The following is a 24,258-nucleotide window of genomic DNA, read 5'->3' on the forward strand; positions in this document are numbered from 1 at the left end:
AGATGTTCAATAAACTTCATTTTTTTAATGAATGTGTTAAACATGATGTTTTTTGTTGTTATTGTTCCCAGGTTAAGAACATCCCTGATGATCCCTGCCACCAATTTCTTCTTGATTTTGCACAGTCAGATCCTGCCCAGAACTTCTGTGGGCCATATTCAGAACTTTTCAAAGGATTCATACAGGCATGTAGAAAACAGGCCCCAAAGACAGATATAGTTGCTGGTTCCACTATTGATCAAGCTGTGAACGCCACCTTTGCTGCTCTGGTGTATCGCACTCCAGACTTATATGAGAAGCTGCAAAAATATGGTAACTTATATTACAGGGAATATTTTTGATCTGAAGGCCAGTTGCTAAGTTTTAAGAAAGCCTATCTTAAGTGAAAATTTTTAAATATTTTGGAACATAAACATATTTCTACAACTGTAGACTTCATCTTGTCAGTCCTACTTTGCCAGTCAAAAGATTCGTAACCAATTTATAGTTGGCAGAATGTGATATATAACAAGTAGCCTTGGGTTTCCTAATTAGCAGATAATTTGTCTTTATCCAGAAGTCTCATGGGAAACTGCCAAGAAGTGTAATGGAAGGAAACCTTAACTTGGGTTGTGGTCCCAGCTCACAAACTAGAAGCTGAGCAGCTTTAGGTTAATCAGATAACATTTCTGCACCTTAGTATCCCTGTCTGTGAAGTTTAGAGTTGATTAGCTCTAACATTCTAAGAAACCCCAGTTAAAACCTGAGATGTTTAGGTAATTGAATGTGCTAATAACCAAGGAGAAAAATACAAGTATTAACTCTTATCTTTAGACTTGCAACTTCTTTGTAGCATCATCCCTACTTGGCTTCCTCTGTTAATAGCCTGCTCCTTGCCGTTTCTTTTCCTCATGTTCCCCGGGGATACCATCTCTGTGTATTTACTGTAAACGTAGCCTGCAGCCTAACAGGACCCACAAAAGGAGGGCCTCTCCCCACTCATAATCTTTCAGGGGAAAAACATTTCAAACCCAAAGTGAAGATGAGCTATGGGCTGTCCCAGGCACTTTGGCAGGACATGTGTTCTTCCCATGGTGCGGGTGAAAGAAGCCGGAACAAACGCTCCTTCCTTTAGAGCAGGTCCTCGACTACTGCTCTTTCTATTGTTGCTGTTAATATCATTGCTACCTTTATTGCTGAGTCCTTTATCTCACGTCGCAGAGTTTATTTCCTGATTTCTAAAACATCTCAATTACTCCCTCAAATCTTATATTTCCTTTAAGAAGCTGCTCAAATACATCAAACTACAATGAAGCATGAGTGATTTAAGGAAACAGCTGTCACATGGAAGAGTTTATCTCTGCTGGGGGATGAGGGGCGAGCTGATCTGTATGGTTTCAAGCAAAAAATTCAGTATATATTTGCGTATTGTTGTAAGAAAACTGGACAGCCTGTTACCTGTGGGAAATTTTAGTGGAGGGATAAAAGCCTTGTGAGTTAAAAGCTGAGAAACTGAAGATTTCTGGCTGAGGGAGGGTTTCCCCGCTCTTTTCAAATCATGTTCAGATATCACATACCTATTTGCAGTTGAGAAACACACAGTCATATGTGGGAACTGGAAATATTGCACTGAATACAAGTGGTTTCTATAGTACCTACCGCTGTTGCTTTGAAGGAGACACAATTCTTTCTGTCCCTGCCTCTAACGGGCTACTCATGGGTTCTTTAAGACTTAGCTACTTTGAAAGTGGTCCTTGTCTAGATAATTTGGTCTTTGTCTAAAAATTTGTCACCCTTTTGGGTTAGAAATGTAGGGGAGGAGTTTTTCAGGTAGACTATAAACTGCTTGAGGTCAGGGACCATGTTTGGGTTTTCTCAACATTGTATTTCCCAGTGCCTGGCTTGGAGTCTGACACATTCTAGGTGGTCAGAAAATTAATTGCATTTACATTGGCTCAACAGAGAGGGTCACCCTGCTCTGTTATATTATCCTTCGGTTTTTAGATGAAGAGAAGGGGCAGACCTCATAGTTTTTTCTTTAAAAACAAAATGAAATAAAACTTTTTTGTTATTTTTCTAATTATAAAAATAATTTATGTAGAAACTTAGTACAGAAATGCTTAAATTAATTATCAACTATGATCTCACCACTTCAAGAAGACCACTTCAAGAACACCTCTAGTAACATTTTTCTGTGTATCTACCTAGCCTTTTATTTAGGCATATTTATATGTTTATATATTTATATATACACACTATGTTTTTACTATATATACTCTTTTAAAATAAGATAATTTTGTATATACTTTTTCATAACCAGCCTTTTTAACTTAATATATATTGTGAACTTTCTTCCATGTTATTTTTCACTCACTTTTAATAATTTTTATTTTAACTTTTAATATTTTTTATGTTTTACTCACTTTAATAGTGTATCCATTTCAGATGTTGTTCATTTGAAAAAAGTTAGTTTGAAGTAGCACAGAGAACCCATTACAGGTATTTGTGGTTTAATTGGTAGTTTTTTTCCCCATTCCTCTCTTCCCACACCTAGTGTGTGTCAGGGGAAAACTTTCTATGGGGAGAATTAGAAGTTTCTTTGTGCCTGATGTTGCAGTGGTGAATTGTGTTAACTGAATGTAACCTCTCCTTTCCCCAGTAAACAGTGGGGGCAAGACAGCCCTGGGTGAGGAGTTTGCACAGGTGTACTCCTTGGCAGATGGGATTCGAATATGGATGGTAAGATTTTCCTTTGCATGCAATATTTATATATTTTGAGTTTTCCTACCATGATATCATGGAATGAAGGCAAGTAGCTCTCAATATAACTTTAGGAATTTTTTAAAAGACTAAAACACAGTGATATGAATGTGTAAATATAATTTAGAACCCTTCAAATCATAATGTGGTGAGAGTTGAGAAAGTTAGAGTAAACAGGCTTCACTTGAGCCCTCCTTACGTCCTTCGGTAACCTAGAGGCTGCTCTGTGGAACATAACCTCTTAGACTAGGAGGAAAAGCATTGCTTTAGATCCCAGGCAACCAGTGACAGGTTTAGGCAGAGGAGACTAGACTAGACCAAAGTGAACAGGATCTCTCAAAACAAACTAAAAGGTATCCTCATCAGTGTGGTGAGAGGAGAATCAGAAGAGTCTGTTGACAGAGAAACCAAGGCAGTAGTAGCAGTTTAAGAAAAAAAGTGTCTGATAACATTAGCTACCACAGATGGTTCAAGTAAAAAGGATATGGCAGTTGACAAGGAACACTGTAGATTCTGCTTCTGGTTTAGCACAGGACAGATAGACCGCTAACAGTAGGACAAGATGCCAGCCTTCTCTCCAAGACCTTGGTCTCCCGTACATCACACATGGTCTCCTGGCCGGGCTGTCAGCACCGTGGCCCACACCGTGACCACTGCCGGTGCTGATACAGGAGCACCTTCTCCACCTGGCATTCTCAGCATCACTTAGAGGTGTCCCCTCCTTCAGCAGTAGAATAGAGGTCACGTTTTAGTCCAACCTCTGTTGCAAACCGGGTGTGTAACCCTAGCAAGACCCTTCACTTCTCTAAGACCTCACTTCTTTATCTGTACCAGGTCAGCTTTAGATAAGGGTCCCTCCAGCTCCAGGATTCTGGAATTCTTTAAAGAATAGGGTCATGATTAAAAATCCCTCCCAAATAACAAATAGTTGAAAAGAAGGTAGTTTTGCAGACACCTTTAGGCATCTTCAAAGCCTGGATTATTTCTAGAACAAACGGAAACAGCTCAGTCCTGTGTCCTCAACACAAGACCGTCAAGTTCTCCATGGTCTCAACCCTGTGCTTTTGAAGTAGTTTGCTCTGGCTGCTCCTCGCTGCCCTGTCTGGATACCATAATTATGTGGCTCAAATCCTCCCGCAGTTAGAGATGAAGCAGAAGTCCCTGGTGAGCCTGGGGAACGAGGCAGAAGAACAGCGCGGGTCGGAAGTGGCTGAGGCGAACCCCGAGAGTCTGGGTGAGTGCCGGCTCCAGCTGTCATCACTAGGCCTTCTGTTTTCAGTTCGTAGAAAACCACTGACCCATCTTCTAGATTGGTTTGTTGAAACTATGTTGACCTAGGGGAAGTAACACAGGCACTAAATGTGTTTTTCAAGGACATGTCACAAATAGAAAAGTGCCAGAGAGGAATAATTGTTTATTAGCATGATCCAAATGGAGCCTCTTTCTAGTTACTTCTCTTAGGAGGCATTTTTGAAGTGTGCTCACACTAAATATTCAGTGAAGTTAAGGAATTACTGTTAATTTTTTTAACTGATACCACGGTTATGTTATTATTTTAAACTTTTTTTTTTTTAGTGAAATGTATTGAAAATTTTGCAGATGAAATAATGTGATGCCTGGGATCTGCATGGAAATAATCCAGGGAGTGTGGGGTGGGTGGGTGAAAAAAGACTGGCCTTGGGTTAATAATTATTGACTGGGTGAGAGGTACGTGGAGAAGTCCTTATACTGTTCTCTCTCTATATGTTTGAAATTGTCCGCAATAAAGCTTGTTTGCAGTGTGCTGATAGTCCTGGGGAGGTCATGATATATATAATGAGAGAAAATTCTATTTTCCATTCTGTCAGGGATGTGTATACCACTGAATTAATTGAGGTTATTTCTTGATCTAAATTGTAGGGTTTAAATTATCTTCTCTTTAAAAGTAGGCAACAAGTTTAATTTTGACTTTTTCATTATCTTTGTTGCTTTTTGCATTTAGCAAAAGAGTGTATTCAGAAGAGTATTCTCTTACTAAAATTTTTGCCCATGGGTGTGAGTTCAAAAGAAAGCTGTGACCAGTCGGTGACTGCGGGTGAAGCAGACCGTCCGCAGCCGCGGGACAGGCGCCAGAGGACCAGCTCTGCGGCGGAAGAGCACTTCCCATCCGCCGCATCTCCCAGCGGAGCAGCGGCCCCCGCCGCGGGGGACAGGAGTCCTGGCCTGGACGGCCAGCCCACGCTGCTACCCAGCGGTGGCCCTCCTGCTGCAGAAGCATCCTCTGCTGCAGCCGAGGAGCCCTCGTCACCTTCTACTCCCACCCGGCGGCCCCCCTTCACCCGAGGGCGACTCCGGCTGCTGTCCTTCCGCTCTATGGAGGATGCCCGACCGGTGCCCACGGTCAAAGAGAGGTACCCTGTGCTGAAGGACGTGCTGGACTTCATTAAAGACCAGTCACTCTCCCATGACAGGTGAGCACCTCTCTTCTCACGGGGCAGGTACCCAGTCTCGTCAAAGACTTGAAGTTCATGTTAGAAATGAGCAAATAATGCCTGAAAGAGAAGATACGTCTTAGAGTGTTCAGGAAAATTTTTTTGATTTTCTTTTCTTTTACAGAAGTATTTTTTCATTTGAGATTTGTACGTTATACTGTCTGTAAATTATACCCCAATAATGTACTATTTGGATTAAAAAAAAAAAAAGAAACGTTTCTTTGGCTAGCTGTCAAAATAAATCTCTCTTACTTTAATCCTGGGAGAAATTTAGGAATTGATGTTTTCTGACAAAATTCTTTGTCAGTGGGCCTACCTCTGGAAGTATTGCAGGTCTCGATTTCCTGTCCTATGAGTTAAAGCTCTGTCTCTGTGGCTTGCCACAGAGACAAAGTGCCTTTTTAATTTGTTGATTGTTTAATGTGAGTGGTCGGCTTTCTGGACGTGCACTGTTGTGTAGTGCTGCTGAGTAATGACAAAAGTAGTGCACAGGTGTTGATATCCTTCCTGAATGACACCTCACAATAGTATTTGCTTTTTATTAATTTGGCATCAGAACTTGGGTGGGGGCTCTGTTTTCTTTCTGCCCCAGCTCGAGAGTTTTCTGCGTATTCCTGACTTGAGTTCTGTCTCCAGTGTTGTCAAGGTTCTTTCCTTGAGGAAGGCCCAAGCCCGCAGCATCCTCGAGGTCCTGAGGATCATTCAGGGTTGTACGGAGTCCCTTGGGCAGCCTCACTGCTTCCACCCTCCTTACATACTTTTCCTGTTGGAACTTCTGACCTGCCAGAAAGAGTTTACCAAGTAAGTTCGAAGTAGAAGTCTGCTGGGAAAGCTAGCAGGAGTCGTTTTTTAAAAAATCCTAATTGTCTTCTCTAATTAAGAACTCTATCCATGTAGGATACAAATTTACATTTTTGGAAAGTTCATTCTCTCATTCTAAGGAAAAATGGGTTCTATCCTTTTAGTAAGTAAATGCTAGAACATATTTATTCCTCTTGATGAGTTTATCATTTTAATTTTACCAGACAGTGAGGATTGTGTTCCCCATGTACCCATACTCATCATTTGGCTCCTGGAAGCTGTGAGCTAAATTTAATGCTCATTTACAATAATATCATAGATCTAAGTACCCCACAAGGTTGTTTCAAAAGCCACTCAAGTATTTTCTGAATGACTGTGCCCGGCACTATTCTAGATATTGTGTGTGTGTGTGTGTAATGTTACTATATGGTGATTTCATACAGAGTGACCTAATTTGTGCGATTGGGGAAGGCAGGCTGAGGAGATGACATGTAACCAAGAGATGAATGGCCAGCTGAGGTCAGGGGGAAGAGCACTAAAGGCAGAAGGAACAGCACAAAGATCATAGGGTGGGGGATTAGCCCAAGGAGCAGAGGGAAGCCAGGGTGCCTGAGTGAGAAATAGGAGATGGGGTAAAAAAAAAAGAGGGCCCATATCGTATAAAGCTTTGTAGGATATGATTTAAGGTGCTTGAATTTTACACAGAGTTGTAGATGGGAAGCCCTTGGAGAATTTTAAGCTCAGGAGGAACGCACCGCGATTTGTATTCATAAAAGATACTCCTGGCTACTCTGTGAAAAACAGTGTAAGGAAGAAGAGCAGTTGGTCCAGGCAGAAGATGATGGTGGTTTGGACCAGGAAATAGTACTGGAGATGGAGAGAAAAGGATGAGATTTAGGATACATTTTGGAGGTAGAACTGTCAGGACTTACTGGTGGATTAGATGTAGAGGGTGAATGAAAGGAATCATGGGGAAAGAAACACCTAGGGTTTCAGCTTGAACAGCTGAACGGATGATGATACATTTTACTAAGTGGGAAGAGAGTGGAAGAAACAGACTGGGGTGATAATCAAAAGTTTTGTTTCAGCTGTGTTAAGTTTGAACTGCTTCTTTCATACCCAAGTAAGAATATAAAAAAAAAATAGAGATAAGAGTTTAAAGTTCTCAAAAAAAAAAACCAGGACTAGGGATAGAATTTGGATGTTGTCAGCAGATAGATGGTATATAAAGCCAAGAGACCAGATGAGACCCTTCGAGAAAAGAGTACAGAGAGACAGTTGGGGCTCAGGACTGAGCCATAGGGACACTTCTTTATTTAGCTGAAGTCAAGCAGAGGAAGAGGAATCGGCTAAGAAGATCACGGAGTGGCCATTAAGAACAAAAACCAGGGGATGGTGGTGCCTTTGAAGCCAAGAGAAGAATTTATCTCAAAAGACACCGGTGGTCAGTTGTGTTAGATGTAGACGTGAGAGGACACTGGATTTGACAGTGGTCTTACTGGGACCAAAAGCCCAGTTGGACTGGGTTGAGAGTAGAAGAGGGGTGAAAAAAGGGAGAGGGAGACGAGACACTTATTTCAAGAAATTTGGCCTTAAAGGGGAGCAGAGGAATAGGGTAGTAATTGGAGGGGCTGTAGGATCAGCTGAGGATTTTGAAGAGGTAGTACGTTGTATGCCGGTGGGGATGACTCAGTAGTGAAGAAACCTCGATGCAGGAGGAGAGGAAGCTGTTGCATAAGTAGAGCAATCGGCCTTGCAGAGCCAGGGAGACTGGAACTGCGCAGCACTGGGGAATGCGGTGTGGGTAGAGGTGCAAGTTGGTTGGTAGGTTTGGTGAGAAGATGGGGGAGGTCCTGTAGGATCATTTCTGTTTTTAGAAAATAAAAATTGAGGATAGTTATCAGCTCTAAATGAAGGTGTAGGAGGAGGCTGTGGCAGTTTAAGGAGAGGCTGGAAAGTTTGAAACAGTAATGAAAACTGAGAAAGCCAATCTGATCACCTGACAATTTGGAGTGCTGGTTTGAGAATTATGGTTGTGACTTGATGGTGGTACTAGTCAGACTGGTTGTGTGGCGTTTCCTCCAGCAACGTTTAGCAGTTTCAATACAGGTGTACAGTTTCCCAGGCAAGCACTTGGAGGGAGAAAGCAGCAAGGGGGTTGGTGATTGCTCAGGCGTGGTGGTGGTGAGGGACCTTGGAATCGAAGCTGAGTATGGGGCGAAGGGAAAGCATGGCGGGCATGGTAGACTGTGAATGGGAGGCAGTGTCATAGATTGGGGCTCACTGGGATCAAGAAGGCTATTGTGGGAGTCCCAGAATAGGTGAGCAGAATGAGAGGTCACGGTCAGAGTAAGATGATCTAAAGTCAGGATTTCAGAGGCAGTGCCGTTAGTGCAGTGTCAAGGTCAAGGAAATGACCGTCAGATTGGGATGGCAGAGGGGATGGAGGAGAAGATCATTAGAGGTGAAGAAGGCAGAGAATCCAGGAACAGGGGAACTGGGGCATCCTTCCCGTGGATGTTGATGTATCCAAGGTGACAAGGATCATGACAGAAAAGACACTGAGCTTGGTTCTAAAATCATCAGTGAAAGGAGGCGGAGGGGTGGGCTTGACTGTGTGGAGAGGACTCAGTGAGGTAATTTGGGATGAAGACTTAATACAGTGCCAGGCCCTCAGGTGGTGGTGAGGAGGGTGGTTTTTATATTAACAAAGAAAGGTAAATAATTGCCATTTCCATACTCCTGGTGGGCAGCCCTCTTGGCCCAGGCAGATGAGTCACTTGCTATCTTGTCTGTTACTTTCTGAAGTTGTTATCTTTTTATTTACTTATGTTTCTGTGCCACTTGGTTAGCTTGCTGCTATCTTGGCTCTTTTCATGTAAGAAATAATGGTTATGAAGTAAATGATGTTCTGGCGATTTAGTCATCGGTGTGATTTCTTCTGTTTCTAGTTATTTTGGACACTTGGAGGGCTGTGGTGCAGACCTGCACAAAGAAATTCGAGACACTTACTATCAATTTGTTCTGTCTTTGGTCAAAGCAATTAAAGGATTTAGTAGCTTAAATGACAGGTATGGGATAATTTTATAAGTTCTAGAGAAAAAAGTTACTTGTTTTTTCTGATTTTGTTTTGTTTTTTTTTGTTTTTTGTTTTTGTTTTTTCTGATTTTTAAAGAGATACAAGTCCAATGTTAAATATAGAAAAGCACAAAGAGTAAAATAAAAATAACCCCAACCTCACCATCTAGAGCTAATCACTAATGTTAACTTATTAGTATATTTTCTCCATGCCTTGTTTCTATATGGTGTGTACAGTTCTTTAAAGGGGATGGGTCTTGGTTCATCTAAGAATCTGTAACCCGTTATCTTCAGTTTTTGATGTATTATGTGCAGTTTTTAAAACCTGAATATAAAGCCATTCCCCAGTCTCCTTCATAGTAAGTGGTTTAGACATAAACCTTTAATCAAATGGTTCTTCTCTCCCTCTGAGCTACGTGACCTGGGCCATATGGGGCGGGCCCTGATCTTGCTATTTATCAGAGATGATTTTTACTGCTCAGTCCTTTACCATAAAATGTGCCCCCTGGTGGTCCTGGCAGGGTGGAAACCTTGCCTTACACTTCCAGAACTCTTTTGCTTAAGCTGTCCTTTGAAGAGGGTTTGTATGGAGTCTGAGAAGTTTGAAAGGAGATGATAAGGAACCCAAGCCGGCCATCTGGCGTTTCCTTCATCCCGCTGACACACACACCAGGTCTCTGGCTCACGTTGTTCCTGTCGTCTCCGTGGGTGACGGGCAGCCTTGGTAACGTTGACCTGCATGGCCTCTTCAGGTCCTTGCTGCCTGCCTTGTCCTGTGTCCAGACGGCCCTGCTTCATCTTTTGGATATGGGCTGGGAACCCAGTGATCTCGCCTTCTTTGTTGACATCCAGTTACCAGATCTCCTCATGAAAATGTCACAGGAAAACATAAGTGTCCATGACAGTGTGATCAGGTAAGAACCCCCCTGCCCTCTGCAGCTCCTAAAGGAGGTCACGAAGCACAGGAGTCATAGCGGAGCGGTTCAGAGCGCAGACAGGAGCTGGACTCTGTAACATCCTGGCCTTGCCACATACTAGCCTGATGACCTTGGGCAGCGTTTTTAACTCCTTTGTGCCTCAATTTCCTCATCTTTAAAGGTGGAGGTAGTAACGGTACCTGCCTCAGAATTGCTGTGAAGAATAAACGAGCTGGTCCTCAATGTCTGGCGCACTGCCTGGGGCAAGGGCTGTATGGTTGTGGTGCTGGTGTGAACTCCCGTAAGAATCCTCCTCACTCCTCATTTTTGGAGACCCTAGTATAGCTTGTTGGAGAATCCTTTTCTGAATTTTTTTGTTACTACGTATATGTGATTTTAGCCACTATAACCTCTTGCACATTATAAGGACTTAAGGTACGAGAAAGAAAATCATCTGCAAAGTTTTTTTTCCTTTCAACTTCTAATGACGGTCTCCCCACCCTCCTCAAGTCCACTTACACGTTGCCCACTCAAATCTGTAGAAAAGAAAGAAGAGATTGGGAGAAGAAAAGCAACAGGAGGGAAATAGGAAGAGATAAATGAATGAGTCAGCACCAATTTTCACACTCTCAGAAGAGATATTCTGGGCAGAGGAGATAGAATTTAAGCTGTCTCCTTGTTTACCCTGCTGTCAGAGGGCGCTCTTGGCAGAGACGGGAGGACTGGTGGGGGAGGTGTGGGCAGGACACCAGCCTGCTGGCTCTTCAGCTGACAGTCTGCTCCTCATTTCTAGCTTTGCCAGCACCTCCATGATCCAGTCCTTGGGAGTAGGGACTGCAGCTTCCCCCACCCACCCCGCCCCAAAGCTAACTTTGAGTAGGCCTGAAGTCTACTTGTTGGAAAGCATGACTGCACAAATGTGTTTGTTGGTCAGTAAATATTTTACATTTGCTGTCAAGCAAATACTTTTGTATTTAAAATTCTGGTGCTGATACAAACTGTAAACTGAAATTATGGAAATGTATAATTTTACATCTAAAAGGAGTCCGTGAGATTATCCATTAGAAATGAGGAAACTGAGGACCAGGGCTGAGTGCTGTGTCCAGGTCTCCCAGCAGCCAGCAGGCGAGCCCAAGCCCCAGGCACTCCTGATTCCCTTCTCATGCTGTTACCACTAGGGTGTGCTGAGCGTGTCCCAGTTGGACCTGTTTGTTGTTTTTTGGGGTTTTGAAAATCACATTATTTGGCTCCAGTGCCTGGCACATAGTAGGTTCACCACAAATAGTTGTTGGGTGGAATTCTGCTATGTAGATGCAACCTTTCAAGCTCTAATTCCTCACCCCTTGTAGTCTGCTCTGGAAGGGGCTTCTCCCTTTTTATTGGTATTTATCTATCAGATATCTGGCAAATCCTGGGACTTTGAAAACCAGCTTGACCTCTTCCCCTCAGATGTTTAGAAGTGCCCCAAGTCTTAGACCCACACGTAGGACCCAGAGTCTGCTAACCAGCATTTCCCTTGATTGTTGGGAGAGGCATGCTTTTCTCTCTTTATGTCCTTCTTTCAGCCAATGGAGTGAAGAAGATGAGCTTGCTGATGCCAAGCAGAATTCAGAATGGATGGATGAGTGTCAGGATGGCATGTTTGAGGCCTGGTATGAAAAAATAGCCCAGGAAGATCCAGAGAAGCAGAGGAAAGTAAGACCTCTCAACTAGAGTAATCTGAGTGTGATGTGCTAGGAGTTTGGAAGGGGAAGTGCCAGCAGGCTGTCTCCTGAGGGGGCTCCAGGCGGCAGCCAGTACCTCCGTGAGTCGGCTGTCACTGAGCCTGGTCTTTAGCTTGAGGGGCCCTGCGTCCTGACCTGGCCACACTCAGGCAGGGGCTCCCTCCCATAGAACTGGGGTCGCAGGACGTTGGCTTATGAGGCTGAAGTAAACCTTTAGGTGCCGGTTTATTAATTTGCAGTGAAAAGTAGACTTGCTGCAGGCCTTGGACTCTGGCGTCCTTGGCACATTCTTTTCCTGTGGGCAAGCAACAAGGGAAGCCACGTTTCAGTCAGAAGGCTGCCTGGTGAGCACGAGAACTGCCATAGGTGCACAGAATCGCAGTTACATGGTCGGATTGTGCCAGGCACCTGCTGCCGCAGCCGTGTGAATTTTCTTCATTTTGCCTACTATGTGCCAGTTACTTTGCTCACATAGCATCTCTGTGGTGCTTGGATGGAGCACACCAGCTTGGCCTTTGCACTTTTTCTCTCTTGTATGTTAATACCTTATTGGGAGCCATTCTGTAGTTCTAAGGCGGCTTGGCAAATTTGCTGTGGTCTACTACTGTATGGTGACTTAGTGATTTATTTTCCTTATTTCCAGGCTGCAAAGATAAACTGTACTGTAGCCTGCAGGGACTTTACAGAAAAACAGTTTGCTCTTGAAACGGTGCCCTTACTCTCCCCCTAGAAAGTTTTTGTTTTTAAGTGTCAGCAAACATTGCTTCTTTTGCAGTGTTTCCTGTATCTGTGAACACTCCCCTTGTCCAGCCAAGGACCCATACCAGAAATCTGGATGTTCTTGACCAATTTCCCTTTTGGTGGCCCCCATAACCAGGCAGCCCCCAAGGTTCCTCACCTCTTCCTCCTGACCCCTCTCAGAGCTGCGCACCTCTCGCCGTCGCACTCACTGCCCAGTCCAGCCCTTATCGCCTGTGGGGGGCTTACTGTAACAGCTGCGGTCAGCGTCAGTCTCCCTGACTCCGGTCCTGCCCCCTCCAGTCCGTGCTCACTCAGCAGCCAGAGGAGGCTTTCAGAACGCTCAGATCTGATCACATGGCTCTTCTATTTAAAAACGGTCCATGACTCCTTAGACTAGCGTTGGAGGCGCTTCGTTGTTTATGCTTTCTAACTTTATCTGGTTATCCCCGCTTTTGTTCTGTGTTCTGCATACTGAATTATTGCCAGGTCCATTCCCCTGGTCTTGACCCTTTTGTGACCCCTGTAGAACTTGCTGTTTTTAATCCAGCTCGCCCACCTCCCTTAGCCCCACCCAGCTAGTGCCTGTTTGCCCCTCAGGTCTCACCTGAGGAATTAGCTCCTTTGGAAAACCTCCACGTGCTCTTGAAGCCTCCTGAGCTGCCTGTCCGAGCACTTACCATACTGTTTGCTTGAGGAAATTCCCGACTAGACACTGAGCTCCTTCATCTCCTAACCCTAGCACGTAGAACAGTGCCTGGAGTGTCTTAAGTATTGAAGGATGAGTTGGTTAATGAATCGTGGCCATATCTGAAGTCTGTTGGTTAATTGTGTTTTATTTCATCTTATAGATGCACATGTTCATTGCTCGCTACTGTGACCTGTTAAACGTGGACATCTCTTGTGACGGGTGTGATGAGATTGCCCCCTGGCATCGCTACCGGTGTCTGCAGTGCAGCGACATGGATCTCTGCAAAACCTGCTTCCTGGGTAAATCGCGCGGCCTGCGGTCGCCATTCTCAAGAGGAAGAAGCGTTTCTGTTTTCTGGATCTTGTCATGTTTTAAACTCCCACTGCACAGTAACCATACTGCCCAGCGGTGCTCTCTGACTTGCTGGAGAATGTGAGCCTGTCTCCCCAGCTAAGTGGGAAACTCCAGAGCTCTGTTATCTGATGTGCTTCCATCTTCCATCTTGCTGGATATAGGCACTTGATAAACACTCAGCACCAATGAATCAGTTGAGTTTTCAGGAAATTATTTTGCCCTCTGAATCATGCAGTGTTTACAAGAGGTAAAATACACATGAGCAAACTTCAGAAATTCTTGACTCCTTTAGGCTTGTAGATGCTGAGGTAAAGCAGAATGACAGTAGTGGGCAGCTGCGTGCTTTGTGTGCAGGGGCCAGGCGTGCAGAATACAGCCCATGCCCTGGAAGCATTTACAGTCTTAGCGGGAGACAGGACTTACCCACAAAATGTATCTTCCAGTATATGAGTGTACATGCTGAGTTACAGATGAGTGGCACAGGGTATTCTGGAAAAGTTCAGAAGTAGGGGAGGCTGCTGTTGCAGGAAGCCTTGTGGAGGAGGTGGGATGTGAATGGGTCTTTGAGGAAAATTAGAACTGGATGATGTGAAGGAAACGGGGAGAGTGCGTCATCATCCAAAGCAGAGCAAGTCCAGGTACAGGGGAGGGAGCGTCCAGAGTGTGTTTAGACAGACACTCTCTGGGGTCCGCAGCTGAGTGATGGATTGAGACAGGTTGGGCCCAGATTGTGAGACACTAAGACCCTAGGCTAAGGAATTTGAATGAGTCTGCAGACAGCAGGGTAGGTTTTTCAAGCAGGATATTAACAAGATCAGGGCTGTGCTAAAAGAAGGTGGTTCTGTCCGCGTAAGAGGCTCCTTTAGGAAATCAGCCACAGTTGTGCCAATGGGACTAATGTCTGCATTAGGTTCCTGGCAGTGGGAACAGAAGTGGATCAGAGGTAAGGATTGTTAAGCAGGGTGTATGACAGGACTTGGAGACCTGCTGGACTCAGAGTAAGGAGACCAGAGCTGTCCATCTCTTTCTCACTCAGTGGGTCTGGGGTTATGGAGGCTGTTTTCATCTATGATTCTGGAATGAAAAGTAAGGGCTAACACCTGATAACTTCTCAGTGCTTGTTAATAGGAGTATATAATAGATGTTTAATGTTGGTCAGAGGAGGAGTCATGGGAGACAGCTCACAAATTGGCACGTGGGCTTTTGCTGCCAAACGGTGGGCATGATGGGAACTGGTCCTCTATTTGATCAGACTCTGCTGTGCTGGAAAATGGGTCAATCCACAGTACCATTGCTAAGAAGTTCTGTGCCAGGAATGTGGTTCATATGCTCAGAGCCCCTGGGCAGAACGCCTTGGTCTCCAGAAGATGCCCTTGGCCTCTGATGTCCTGAGCAGTCGGTTGGGAACAGTCTTGCTTCTGGGATTGGTTTGGGTTTGGAAACTAGCCCTTCTAAGAGTCCTTTGCCCAGTCCACCTCACACTGCTGTTTTCCCCCAGGTGGGGTGAAACCTGAGGGCCATGGAGATGACCACGAAATGGTCAACATGGAGTTCACCTGTGACCACTGCCAGGGTTTGATCATAGGCCGGAGGATGAACTGCAATGTGTGCGATGACTTCGATCTTTGCTACGGATGCTACGCATCTAAGAGATACTCCTATGGGTATGTCTCAGGGGACCTCTAGCCCAGTAACCTTTTCTTCATGAATTCTTCTGCATTTTTTTTAAATAATTAAAAACGTTTCATTATAAAAAAATTTCAAACATACCCACAACTAAAGAGAGTAGTACAGTGAATCCTCAGGTACCCATTACCCAGACTCAGTAATTAGGAAGATTTCGCTATGTGCTTGGTTTATTCTTTTTTTCCCTTTGTTAAAGTATTTTAGAAAAAATTCCAGACCTTTAATCATTTCCTTTCTACATGCTTCATATCCATTTCTAAAAATTATGGACATTTTCTTACATTATTAAAATGGTATTACCACACCCTACAAAACTTCACAATAAGGAATTCTTACTTTGCCTAATTTCCATAGATAGTCTTCTGGGGGTTGTGAAATCCTGCAATGGTGTGTGCAGTGTTTGTGTACGTTCATTTTTCTGAAGAAAGGACCCATACCTGTCTTTAAATTTTCAATAACCACAGCCTTAGAGGTAACTGATGCCCAGTCTGACCATGCATGTGGTCCCCGAGACCCCATTCTCCTTTTTGGAGACTCACGAAGGCTTGCAGGCCTTAAAAATGTCTTGCCTTTGCAGCCACTTGCCTACCCACAGTGTCACGGCCCATCCGATGGTGACCATCCGGATCAGCGACCGGCAGAGGCTCATCCAGCCCTACATCCACAACTACTCCTGGCTGCTTTTTGCCGCCCTGGCTCTCTATAGCGCCCACTTGGCCAGCGCAGAGGACGTGGACGGCGAAAAGCTGGATCCCCAGGCCCGCGGCAACGCCAACACCCTGCGGAGCCAGTGTCTGCAGCTCGTCGGAGACTGTCTGATGAAGGCTCACCAGGGAAAAGGTAGTTGTTCCTCACACACGGAAACCAAACCAGCTTCAACTGCCTGCAGAGGAACAGCCCCGGCAGCAGGGACGTCTGGGGCTCCGTTTAGAGGCAACACAATCCAGTTGTTCCATAAGAGGTGCTCACCCTGGTGTGGAACTTATTTTTAAATCCCCGAATGCATCTGAGAGAAATGTTGGGTTAAAGTAGCATTTAGTTTCTCTAAAATATTTACATGAAGATATAAAAAAAAATTAACAATTAAAACTTTTGACATCTGGGGATGAAGTATTTAGCATCTGAATACACCAGACTTAACACTGTCAAAGGAATGCAGCCATTTTTTAGCCTGGAGCACAAATCTGTTTCCACACAATTGTGTTCTAGATGAGAGCTGTTTATAACTAAATAGTTTGACTAAGAAAATACCTAGATGACTTTGACTTTACTGAGCGGGGCCAAGGAGAAAAATGTGAATGTTAAACTTCTGAGACACTCAAATTCCTTTCAGAGTAATGGACTGACCCCTCATTCTAGTAAACGTTAGGGAATTCAGACTTGGGTGAAGTAGCAGGTGGGTAACCACCAGTGCTTCCAAGCTATTTTGTTATCTATTTGTCAGTGGGAACTTAGAAGTCTAGTTGTGTGGGGCTGCTATAAAGTTTCAATGTTTATGATTTTCTAAACAGACAATCCTGTTACATCTTTTATCCTCTGTCAGTAATAAAGCACCAGTATCCCCCACAGTTGAAACTCCTGGAGTCTGAAATCAAGAGCTGAGTAGATTTGGGCAGCCAGGGAGGTTTGGGTTGAAACTGGTTCAGTTTGTGGAGAACTCAGCCATTGATTTCCATATAGTAGCAAATTGACTTACAGCATTTGCAGGAAATAACCCTTGTTAAAAAACTTCTAACCACTCTTACTTGCTTCCCACGCAGGTCTTAAAGCTCTAGCTCTTCTGGGTATATTGCCAGATGGTGACTCTACTGCAGAAGATCAGGCCCCGCCAGGCACCGTGCCCTCCCGAGCACCGGAGGAGCCGCTAGAGAAGAAAGCCAGCAAGGCGGCTGCAGAGGCAACCGACGCGGGCCCTTCTGTGCGCTGCAGGGTGAGTAACGGTTCTTTCCTGCGCAGAATCGCAGGTGGGCTCAGAGCTTTCACAACGCGGCAGCAGAGCAGAGGGGTTCAGGGCATGGGCTCGTGGCCCAGATCCCTGCTCTGTCAGAGCGTGGGCACCTCACCACAAACTCTTCACTTCAGTTTTCTCATCGGTAAAATGGAGTGTTAATAATACCTATTCCTTAGGGTTGTGAGGATTTACATGCATTACACACGTTGAGTTAATGTCTGTAAAGTGCTTAAAACAGTGTTCGCAGCAAGTTCCCTGCAGTGCTAACTACTCCTGTTACCTGCCTCCTGTGGTTTTTAGAAGAACTGAAGATTATGCGCCTAAAGAGATAGGTTCCTGGCCCATGGTGAACACGATATACGTGAAGCTGTTTTTATATTCCGCCACCAAATTGGTGATACTCAGTGCTTATTAGTTACCAAGTAGTTCACATGTGTAGTTTTTAGCAGTTTACATCTGCTTAGAGAAATAGAAATAGGCCTTTCTGGATTCCAGTGGGAGCTGTGACAGTGACATTAAAGTGGAAGAGCACCACACAGCTTCTGCGATGCTGCCTCTGAAGCTTGAGCTGATGCTATACATGCCCTCTGGCTTTGCCTCAGGACCTGCTGCTGTTTGTGCTCTGGTTCTGTTGTATTAACTGGTTCAGGGATCCCCATTTGCTGGTTATGGCTCACTGGGATCCCACTGTCATTTAGAGGAAGACAAAAGCAAAGATGGCTGGCAAAAACTTGAAAATTCTAGTAGCTTCATTCAGCCAAAGAGCCAGCACAAGACAGGCAACATTACAACCTTCAAGCCTGTTTTGACCACAAAACCCCTTCTCCATGCAGCATTTTACCAACCCACAGATTACGCTGGGGTGGAGGAAATGTCATCAGTAAAGACAGGATAAATCTGCAGCCTTCATCCTCGAGTCTGGGAATAACTATCTTCTTGTGAGCTCCCAGCATCTCGTAATATGCCACCAACACTATGCTCCCCATGTAATTCATGTAATTACTTATTTATTTATATTAGAATAGACTCGATGAATTTTGTATTCAATGGGTTAAAATCTATTACTTTTTATCATTTATTTTGATGCTCAAATTGTGCCATGTTTGGCCAGTGGAAATTCCTTTCCAGCTGGCTTTTGTGTCTTTTGATACGTCTCCACTATTCTTTGAGCGCTTCCTTAATTTTTGATACAAAAAGATGTTTATCTTAGGCTTTCCCTGTCTAGGGACTGGAATCAGCCTTTTTCTAAGGAACTCCCAGGGTGTTATGTTTATTCCTGAAGTGTCCCCGCTATTGGGGTCCTCTTCCCATCAACAGCTGGGTGCATCCAGGGTACCCTGCCTCTGTCTCTGTCTCTTAGGCTTCTGTCTAGCAAACTGCAGTCTTCAGTACTTTCCCCACAATAGAACCTGAATGTCCCCACTATGATGGCCCTAATGACCATATCCTATTTAGGCCCTTAGTGCACATCACTTGCTTTTGAACTCCCATGTGTTTCTAGCCAATCCTAGGTCCTGTTAAAGGTATCTTCCCTCTAATGCCTAGAGGTACTTTTTGTTTTAAACAACTGAGAAACCAACTTCAGCCAGAGGGATTCTGCCTGCAGTGGCCTCTGGCCAGTAATGAGGCCCCTTGAGTGCCCTGCGAAGCAGCTGCAGCGGCCCTCTGGAGTCCTGCAATAACAGGAGTGATCAGGACTAACACTGTTTGCCAGAGCTGGAATTGCGTTGTTGTCACAGAGGGCTGCAGAGTACAGAGCATATGGTGTTGGAGATCTTTTGAGAGGGTACATTTTTAACAAGGCAAGTAGCTCTCCCAGTCTCGGTCCCCTCTTTGGACAATCTTATAATCAGTTTTCTTAGAGGGCTGTCAAGTGTAGGATTGGTGTCAAGGTTACAGTGTCCAGAGAGGGGAAGACAGGTCAGCTGCCACTGGGGGACGCCAGGGTCTTCTCATGAGCGTTTGGTGTTATACTGTGCTCCACCCTCGGCTCCAGGGTGTCCTGGCCTTCCCAGGCTCCTCCATGCACAGAAGACCTCCTACATGGCCTGGTTTCCACTTATAAGCCTGTGTGACAACAGGGGAAAGCACCCTCAGGGCCAGGGAGTGCAGGGGATTTTGGGGGTGACTCTGAGTGACTCCTGAGGAAATTCAGGCCGCGGACTGTCACCCTGCTGGTCTGGGCAGCTCACTGCCGGACTCTTGAGCCCAGAAAACCCTCCGAGATCCAATGAGGTCCTCCTTCTTAAGTCTCCCTGCCAAAATAGAATTCTCAAAAGTGTAAGTCAGCTTGGTGTGCTAGAAGGAAATCCACACCTTTGTATTTTCCCTTTTTCCCCAAGAGAAGAACTTTGCACACTTGGCCTCTGAAAGAGAAATAGAGCATGTTAGGGGTTTGTGATGGAGCCATTGCTTATGTGACTGCAGCCTCCCACAGAGCCACGTTTGGAGGATGTTTGGGAGATGTGATGCAGTGAGTACAGATTTACCATCAGAAACAAGGGATACTGTCCAATGGAATTCAGAAGTATTTTAGCTTGTGAAGACTGATTGACTAATGATTTTTAAAATTGCATTATGTTAACAAACTTTTATTACAAGAAACAAGCCTTCATTCTTTTACAATCACCCTTTTTTTTTTAGGGGAAGAGAGATGTTCCTAAGGAAGTCAGACCTTTAGATTGCAAACTGAGAAGTAAGGCAGATAAAGGTGGAGCATTAATGAAGGATCCTTCATGCCAGACTCAAATTTCAGACTCACCTGCAGATGCTAGCACACCTACAGGACTTCCAGGTAAAGACTCTTTGACAGTTACTTTGATCTCTTTCATCTTAAAATGCATGCATACCCAGCCCTGAGTTATTTCTTGCACACAGTTTAAAATTGGCTAGCACCGGGGGTACCCGGTTTCTCAGTTCTGCATCAGATGGTACTGATAACACTTTGAAAGCCATCTTTTCTGCATGTTACCTGCTTTCCTATTTTGCTTACTCCCTAATTTACTGAGTGCCTTCCATGTGCCAGGCACTGTGCTAGACCCTGGGGATGAAACAGGGACCAAGTCAGACAAATAGACACATAGCTCCTGCCCTCACGGAGCTTACAGTCTGGCAGTCTGGGAGGGTTTAAGACAAAGGTGCCTGTAACTGTAACTTTAGATGGAATGTGACTCTGTCCAGAAGAGAGGTGTGAGTGGGTATTAGCAGTAATTGGAATCTAACTGGAACAAGTTGTGTCCCCATAAAGCTCTTGTAAAGAAGGGCAGGGACCTTGACTGTGCTAGGACCTGCAGTGGGGAAGGACATTCAGGGCAGAAAGAAAACACGAGTGGGAACCCCCAGATGAATCCAGGGAGGAGTCTCTCGGGCAGGTGTGCAAGGAGGGCATGGAGCACTGGAAGGGGGAACCGGAGAGGAGCTGTGCACTCTGCTGTGGAGGCCCTCAGATGCCTGCCTGGGGATGCAGCGGGAAGGTCAGCTGTGTGGTAGGAAGATCGAAGGGCCAGGAGATGGAGGTGCTGTGGGCTGAGGAGACGGCCTCCTCCTAGGGCATCCCAGGGAGGCAGGATCCTTCGCACACGCCCGCTCTGTGGTGGAGGCAGGGTGAGCCCTGGCATCCTGCCCTGTCTGGGGGGCCAGCTCTCAGAAGGGCTGCTGCTCTTCTCTGCAGGGCGTGTAACTCTAAGTTCCAGAAAACAATCTGACACTCCATGTCAATCCAGGTCATCAAAATCCACTCTGGTCTGATTCCAACTTAGGATCGACATCCTGGTTCACATACAGTTTATTCACTTATGAAGTATTTATTGAGTACCTGCTGTGCTCCAGAAGCATTTCTAAGTGTTTGTGATACATCATTAAAAAAACAAAAGTCTAGAAGGGAAGGCAGGCAATAAAAACCAATCTCAGTGATATGGTATGTTAAAAGGTAATTAAATGCTATGAGCATGAAAGAGCAGGGGAATGGGGCAGGCAGAGGGGCTGGGAGAGCTCGAAGGGCAGGCTCGATGTTGAAATAGGGCGACCAGGGCAGGCTGGAGTCCCAGCTTTATTCTGTAGCCTCACAGGGGGCAGTGCAGTGCTTTACTTGCCACCATACGTACACAGAACCTGGCAGAATCTGAAAGTTTGATGTTTGATGTTACACATGTTTCACAACTCAGATGCTGAAAATTCAGAAGCATCTTCTCAGAAGCCTGTTGAGGAAAAGGCAGTTACTCCAAGCCCTGAGCAGGTGTTTGCTGAGTGTTCCCAGAAGAGGATTTTGGGATTACTGGCAGCCATGTTACCTCCCTTAAACTCGGTAAGAGACGAACAACTTTAAAAAAATGAGTGGGGTGGGGTGGGGAGTGTTATGCATAGAAAAAATTTTTGGAAAGCCATGTACTGAAATTAGCTGTTAGTTGTAGTCATCTGTACCCTGTGGGTAGGAGTATAAATTAGAAGCAGGATGGTGAGCTGATACCTGAGAATGTTTATTTCGCAGTCAGTTGTACCTGTGCCATTTATGAAAGGCACAGTGCAATTCCTTTGGCACCAGGCCAGTTGTAAATAGTACAGGAAATGGGTGTTTAGTTGGTATGATTATGTGGATTTGTATTATACAGGTTTTTCTCCCTCTTTTGACAGGACCCCATGGTCCCCCTGATAGACCTGGAGCACGTGCTCCCACTCATGTTTCAGGTCGTTATCTCAAACGCGGGCCACCTAAACGAAACCTACCACCTCACCCTGGGCCTTCTCGGCCAGTTAATCATCCGCCTTTTACCAGCGGAGGTAGATGCCGCAGTGACCAAGGTCCTCTCAGCCAAACACAACCTGTTTGCGGCTGGGGACAGTTCCATCGTGCCGGATGGCTGGAAGACCACGCACCTGCTCTTCAGCCTGGGAGCTGTGTGTCTGGACAGGTAGCCACCCCCACTCTACCCCAGCTTGCTGTTCGTTTCTTTAAGTCAGTGGTCCTGCTGTTGATTAATTTCAGTGTGCTGCAGTACTGTGCAGGAACCTTTTGTGAGACTAGAATTCATTTTATTAGCAATGCTGTCAGCCGACATTAAAACTGTGCTTTTAAAACCCACATTAAAACAGCTGTGCAGCCTGGGTACTGTCTGCTGATTCAACTCTCTCTCGTGATAGATACTCTGGTTTTTTTTTTCCTGAGAGTAGTAAATGTAGGCTTTGAGGTTGAAGAAAATAGATCTGTTTTTATTGTAAAAGTAGCATAATCCCAATACCAAATTTGGAAAACAGAAATGAAGAAAACAAAATCACCCTGGCTTGCACTATGTCAGTGCATCTGGTGCTGTTTTAATACATTTCTTTCCAGGCTTTTTTTCTTTGCATGATTGTGAGTGTGCACAAGCACGCACGAGTGTGTGACCCTTTACAGAGATTTTTTTTTAAACATAGCTGTGGACTGAGTGTGAGTAATAGATCTTGATTTATTCTCTACTTACCATTATATGGAAAGCATCATTCTGGTAGTTTCTGAACGAATTAATGAATGGCTCATTAGCATGCTTCTGGATCTGCCTTGGAGTATATCGAGCTCTGATGAGTTGAGTTTGGAACCTGGGCGCTAACATCTAATGGGGCTCTTGCCTTCCAGCCGGGTGGGCTTGGACTGGGCGTGCTCCATGGCGGAGATCCTGCGGTCACTCAACAGCGCCCCTCTGTGGCGTGAGGTCATCGCCGCCTTCACGGACCACTGCATCAAGCAGCTGCCTTTCCAGCTGAAGCACACCAACATCTTCACGCTGCTCGTGCTGGTCGGCTTCCCCCAGGTGCGCCACTCTGAAGGCCTGGCTTCCTCTTCCCATCTTCACCATGCACATCACAGCCTCTGTAACATCTATCTTTGGAAGTTCTTTTCCTTTAGTTATATAACTTGCTTTTACCGTACTGGCATATATTCAAGATTATGGGGTGATTTGTTTAACATTTTTAATAATTTAGCCATTTGAACCGTTTTATTAGCCAGTACTTGGCCTTGAATAATAGGTTAACTGTAATATATTAAATTATAGAGAACCTTGAGGTACAATTGTTTTTCACTTTGGCTCGTTTCTAATCTTGAACTCATTTCTTATCTTCATATCTCTCAACTGATTGGGACTAAGAGGACTATGAAAACATGGCTTCATCCAGCAAGCACTTAAACTAGTTCTATGCCAGGCGTGCGCCAGGCCCTGAACTTAGAGATGGGTAGAGCCCTACCCTAGAGTGCTTATTGGACTCAGCAGCACAAGCCAGAGGAACTGTGCTGTGCTCTGTGTCCTGTTGAGTTGCCTTTTCTGTCTCTCTTTGTCATGCTCAGGTCCTCTGTGTGGGGACCCGCTGTGTTTACATGGATAATGCCAACGAACCACATAACGTGATCATCTTGAAGCACTTTACTGAGAAGAACAGGGCTGTGATCGTCGATGTCAAAACCCGGAAGCGGAAAACAGGTCCTAAGCATAATTATTTTTTCTAAGAATGGGAGAAGTTGTGTAGTCTCTGTATACCCTAAAATCAAGGAAGAGATCTTGGTTCTTGCCCCTGCGTGTGATTTTTTAAAAAACAAGTTACAGCTCCCTGAACTTCTTTTTCCTTATCTCTTAAATGATGTGGTTGAATTGAGACCAATTTGAAGACCCTTTTTACACTGTTACTCTGTATATATGGTTCTGTGCTTTTTGGTTAGCCAGATGTTTAGGTTCTAAACATTTAGTTTTTCCATTTGCCAGTGTCATTTGTTTTCTCATAAGTAATTTAAATGTATGGTGGAGTCAGGTGGCTACATGAATGTAGAGTGACGTCAAATGGCATTCATGTCACTTTGCATTGTGTTTCATCGATAGAACAGTGAAGGCACATCATAAGTGCCCTTTTGATTTAATTTGCCAAATCCCAAACAATCTGGAGTATTTATGTGCCCAGTTGTGCTCCTGAGATAATCTGCTTTTCAGTCAGCTTCAGCATTAGGTACTGTCTGTGCTATTTTTATGTATGTTGCAATATAAAAGCTAATGTTTATTTATTTTATTTTATTGCATATGACCATGCTGTTGTTCTAGGACCATTAGTTGAACAGACTATTCTTTCTCCGTTGAACTGTCTTGGCAAC

The 24,258-nt window shown here is 44.8% G+C and overlaps 1 protein-coding gene across 2 annotated transcripts in view; it reads left to right on the top strand.

Annotated features, from left to right (window-relative positions):
* Nucleotides 1-24,258, top strand: part of ZZEF1 (zinc finger ZZ-type and EF-hand domain containing 1) — a 94,687-nt gene that overhangs the window by 51,455 nt on the left and 18,974 nt on the right. For both annotated transcript variants that reach the window (XM_074342559.1, XM_074342558.1), the window contains exons 26-42: nucleotides 72-312; nucleotides 2,639-2,718; nucleotides 3,880-3,973; nucleotides 4,721-5,189; nucleotides 5,847-6,011; nucleotides 8,963-9,082; nucleotides 9,842-10,003; nucleotides 11,572-11,701; nucleotides 13,320-13,458; nucleotides 15,012-15,177; nucleotides 15,777-16,039; nucleotides 16,960-17,129; nucleotides 19,794-19,944; nucleotides 21,314-21,453; nucleotides 21,780-22,057; nucleotides 22,759-22,933; nucleotides 23,467-23,599. In XM_074342559.1, the coding sequence (XP_074198660.1) occupies nucleotides 72-312; nucleotides 2,639-2,718; nucleotides 3,880-3,973; nucleotides 4,721-5,189; nucleotides 5,847-6,011; nucleotides 8,963-9,082; nucleotides 9,842-10,003; nucleotides 11,572-11,701; nucleotides 13,320-13,458; nucleotides 15,012-15,177; nucleotides 15,777-16,039; nucleotides 16,960-17,129; nucleotides 19,794-19,944; nucleotides 21,314-21,453; nucleotides 21,780-22,057; nucleotides 22,759-22,933; nucleotides 23,467-23,599 (3,076 nt within the window). The remainder of the gene's footprint in view (nucleotides 1-71; nucleotides 313-2,638; nucleotides 2,719-3,879; nucleotides 3,974-4,720; nucleotides 5,190-5,846; nucleotides 6,012-8,962; nucleotides 9,083-9,841; nucleotides 10,004-11,571; nucleotides 11,702-13,319; nucleotides 13,459-15,011; nucleotides 15,178-15,776; nucleotides 16,040-16,959; nucleotides 17,130-19,793; nucleotides 19,945-21,313; nucleotides 21,454-21,779; nucleotides 22,058-22,758; nucleotides 22,934-23,466; nucleotides 23,600-24,258) is intronic.

The sequence above is a fragment of the Camelus bactrianus genome, chromosome 16 (genome assembly GCF_048773025.1).
Source record: "Camelus bactrianus isolate YW-2024 breed Bactrian camel chromosome 16, ASM4877302v1, whole genome shotgun sequence".
Classification (NCBI taxonomy): Eukaryota; Metazoa; Chordata; class Mammalia; order Artiodactyla; family Camelidae; genus Camelus; species Camelus bactrianus.